The sequence below is a fragment of the Porites lutea genome, chromosome 1 (genome assembly GCF_958299795.1).
Source record: "Porites lutea chromosome 1, jaPorLute2.1, whole genome shotgun sequence".
Taxonomy (NCBI): domain Eukaryota; kingdom Metazoa; phylum Cnidaria; class Anthozoa; order Scleractinia; family Poritidae; genus Porites; species Porites lutea.
The window spans coordinates 29,496,298-29,500,049 of record NC_133201.1 but is presented as its reverse complement, the minus strand read 5'-3'; the positions used below and the strand labels follow the sequence as shown (position 1 = coordinate 29,500,049).

The following is a 3,752-nucleotide window of genomic DNA, read 5'->3' as shown; positions in this document are numbered from 1 at the left end:
GAGGACCAGTTTAGTCCCATGTTGTTAAAATATCTGTTACCTATGTATTTTCTGTATTGCTCAATATTATTAAAGGAATTATAGCGGAGCTCTGGCGCGCGAAGCGCGCCTGCGGAGCACCATGAGTAAGTAAATCTACCCATCCCAGAAAATTTGGTAATCACGTGACCGTACGCCGCCCGCCCGTCTCTCCGCACCACAGGGCAACCAATGTTCAATCTCACACTTTCTGATGGATAGCTTGTTTAAGTCACACCATTCTTTAACTTTGGATAATTCATGGTTAATTAATTTTAGTAATTCCACGGCATTTGGGGAAGACACAAAAATATTGGTATCATCTGCAAATATTCTAAAGGACAACTGAATATTGAGAAGCCTCTTGTGTTAAATTTTTGAAAGCACGTGCCAGATTGCTTGAATGTGTAGTATTTTGACTCTATCTTTAAATTTCCTAAAATATTCAAGAACTGATCGTTTTTGTCAGGGCTTTCAAGAACGTTCTCAAATAAATCTCTTTCTTCAAGCGTAAGAACAGTATCGTACACCCATGATCCCACAGCTTTCGCGAATTCTCGCCTGTCTGTTAAGCCATAAAATGGCAGTTCCGATAAATAATTCACAGTCGTGTCAAGTGATTATAATTAAATAACTTGAACAGTTCCAAATGAATGACTTACCAGGATCGATACTAGAAACAGCAAAATTTGGGCATATGCACCTACTAAATAAAAGAAAAAATATAGACTTCACTTATCCAAGAGGAAATTTACTTTTGAAGTCAGCGAACTCGTCTGCGGAGTTGAATGTGAACGTACGCTTTTCCCCGTCTCCTTGCTTGAGGTATATTCGCCCGTTGTTGGTCCAAATATATTTCCATTTGTTGTCCTTCTTAAACTTGTTAATGCTGCCAAACAATTTCTTTCTTGCTTGTGTTAGCGACTCGGAGATATATAATTTCTTCTTTGGATCTTGAGAAAGATCCCGTAGAGTGCCAACTTTACCAACTTCTTTGCCGGCGATTGTTTTCCTCTTTCCGTAAAACTCGTCCCGAATACTGCGACGCGTAAACTTGACGATAATCTTGTCTTCTGCACTTTTATTGTAAGTGGGTAAACGGTGGGCTGTGGAGATGTCTTCATCTTGCAGCTCGATACCCATTTCCTTCCCAAAAGAACAAACAAGGTCAAAACAAGATACTTCTTCGGCTGGTAAAACGCCTGTCAGCTCCAAGCAGTCGCGGCGCAAGTATTGAGAAAGGTCTTCAATTTCACGCCCTATTTTCTTACACTGCTTCATATCTTCCTTTAGGTTCTTAACATCAGTAGAAAGGCTTGCTGTTCTATCATTTGAGCGCTGTACTTGCTTCAAGAGCTCATCATACTTTGCAGAGAAGTGTTTGACCGACTTTTCCAATTCAGAGAATGACTTTTCAATCGAGGTTAATTTAGCTTTTAGAGGTCCAATTTCGGCCTCCAAGAGTGACTTAATTTCATCTTTAGTTGCCATCAAAGCAACTATTGAAGTATCAGCGTTTCTCGCGCCGTTAGTCAGTTAATTATGCGAGTTAAAAAGCCCACCGCTGCATACAAATTAGTTCAGCTCTGCAGTAAAAATCTCAAGGGAGAACCTTGACGTATTATTATAAAAACACACACACAGGAAAAACAATTAATAACTGAACAAGGATCAATTGAAACACGCGACTAATAAATTAGACACGTTTCTTAAGCCACAAGAAATCAACTTTATGATCCTTTATTGAAATAATTGCAAAAAGATTCGATTAAAGATTCCATTGAAATAGTCAAAGAGGGCAAACCATTTTTTTTTGGAACTGCGCAGAATGTTTTACTTACCCCTCTCCCTTTTCATATTCGAAGTGAATAATGAAATAGAATTATGGCAAACGGAGGAAAAGAAATCGACATACGAAATTTCGGGTCAAACCTTACAAGTACTGCATTGGCGAAGAATATGATGATTTATTATATACATACTGAGAAATACTCACCAAAAAGCTATGTCGTAAATTTTCGTACGCAAATTAGTTCTAGCCAATCAGAGGAGCGAACGATGGTTTTCACGCGTGAAAAAAATGATACGTGCAATCAGAATTGCGAACGATGTTTTTTCACATGTGAGAAAAATGATACGTCCAATCAGAAGCCACAGAAGTGTGTGAGTTTCGCGCCAAAATTCCCGCCTTTTATTGCAGCTTGCAGCGCCGCTTCGCACACATTCAACGAGAAAAGTTTTACTCAAAGAGTTTTTCTCGCTAAAAAAGTGCACGTGCACGTGCACGTGCACGCGTAGTGTGCGGACGCATGATTTGATTGCTCTGGCCAAGATCGAAATCACCGAAAATTTTAGTCCAAAATATGCCCGATACACGTCATTCGAAAGCCTCAGTTAGTTCTTTGGCGGCTGAAGTAAATGTTCAAGGAGAGTTTGTAACACTAGCAAGGCTTCGCGAGATGTTACAGATGCAGGAAAGAATGTTCAAGAGCTTCTTTGACTCGATCGTAACTAACGTGAACACTCGCCTCGACTCTTAAAAGCAAGAATTGCTACAATGAGGGACAAAAGTGTTGACACACTTCCTTTTTCCGGCTAGATTTTTGACGCTGCTGAATTTTTGTGCCATGACGTTACTCTATGGGCCAAATTGTTTGTTTTTAAACATCAATTTATAAAGTTTCGTCCTGATTTGTAGTATACGTAGAGTTAAATGTACGAAGCGTATGTCATTACTTAATCTTGTACTCCCGCGCGCATTCCTGATACCCTGTCGGGTCGAGACGTGAAATGATTTGTGTTGTGATCAATGCCGTTGCTGCGGATGTAACGTTTTCACAAGTATTATCAATAGTGGAAAAAGGATGGAAACATTAAGGTACAATGAAAATTGTTCTGGTAAATGGTTAACTTAAGCGAATGAAGTACTGCAGAGTAACAGAGGGGACATGCAATATTTTTGACATTGACCTTTGCCATCACTGAAAGGACTTGAACAATATACAGGTTATGAACCTCATAAATGATGGGCCAGCCGTTTGTGCTATGCCCTATATATAGATCTGTTTGTTATTTTTTTTGAGACCTTTTCTAACCTACCTGATCCAAACCTTTAGCGTAGGTAAGCGTCGAACAGCTTAGACCAGGTTACTCGTTAGGAATGTACTTTTGTAATGATTTTACATGACCGCCTGCCATTTATTCAGTGGCATGATTGTTTATTGATGTTGGACGGACAACTATTTCATTTCCCAGCTCGTAAATCACAGAATGCCAAAGTACACACCAGTTTGTATCATCGCCAAAACAGTAATTACTTTGGCCCAGAAGTTCACTTGATGACAAGCAAAGCGGGATAACACGTGATCGATGACGGCCGTGCGCTGGAAAATTTTCCTTTTTATGCGCTAATTCCTCACAAAAGGCAAAAGAAGATTCCGCTACGTAGAAAGTGCTTCGCAATACGTATTCTTGGCGAGAAAAATTCCAGCGATGTGGTGCAAATAAGGAGTTTCAACGGTTAACCACGAGAATACATATTGACATTAAGAGGTCATAACAGACTAATGTTACGTTCCGTTTCCCGAAACGTGGTTAACCGTTGTAACACGAAGGAAGCAGTATTTTCCTCAGTTTGAGCTGTCGCTCTCTTTGAGAGTCAAATACCAGTTCACGTTTGAAAGCTCTCTTTTCATTTTCTCTGCCGACAATAGACATAAACACAGGGTTTCCCT

The 3,752-nt window shown here is 39.8% G+C and overlaps 1 protein-coding gene across 1 annotated transcript; it reads right to left on the bottom strand.

Moving 5' to 3' along the window:
* Positions 1–753: 753 nt before the first annotated feature.
* LOC140927545 (uncharacterized) lies at positions 754–1,509 on the bottom strand. The gene has a single exon (XM_073377216.1). The coding sequence runs from the start codon at positions 1,507–1,509 to the stop codon at positions 754–756; it is 756 nt and encodes a 251-aa protein (XP_073233317.1).
* Between the last annotated feature and the right edge of the window lie 2,243 nt (positions 1,510–3,752).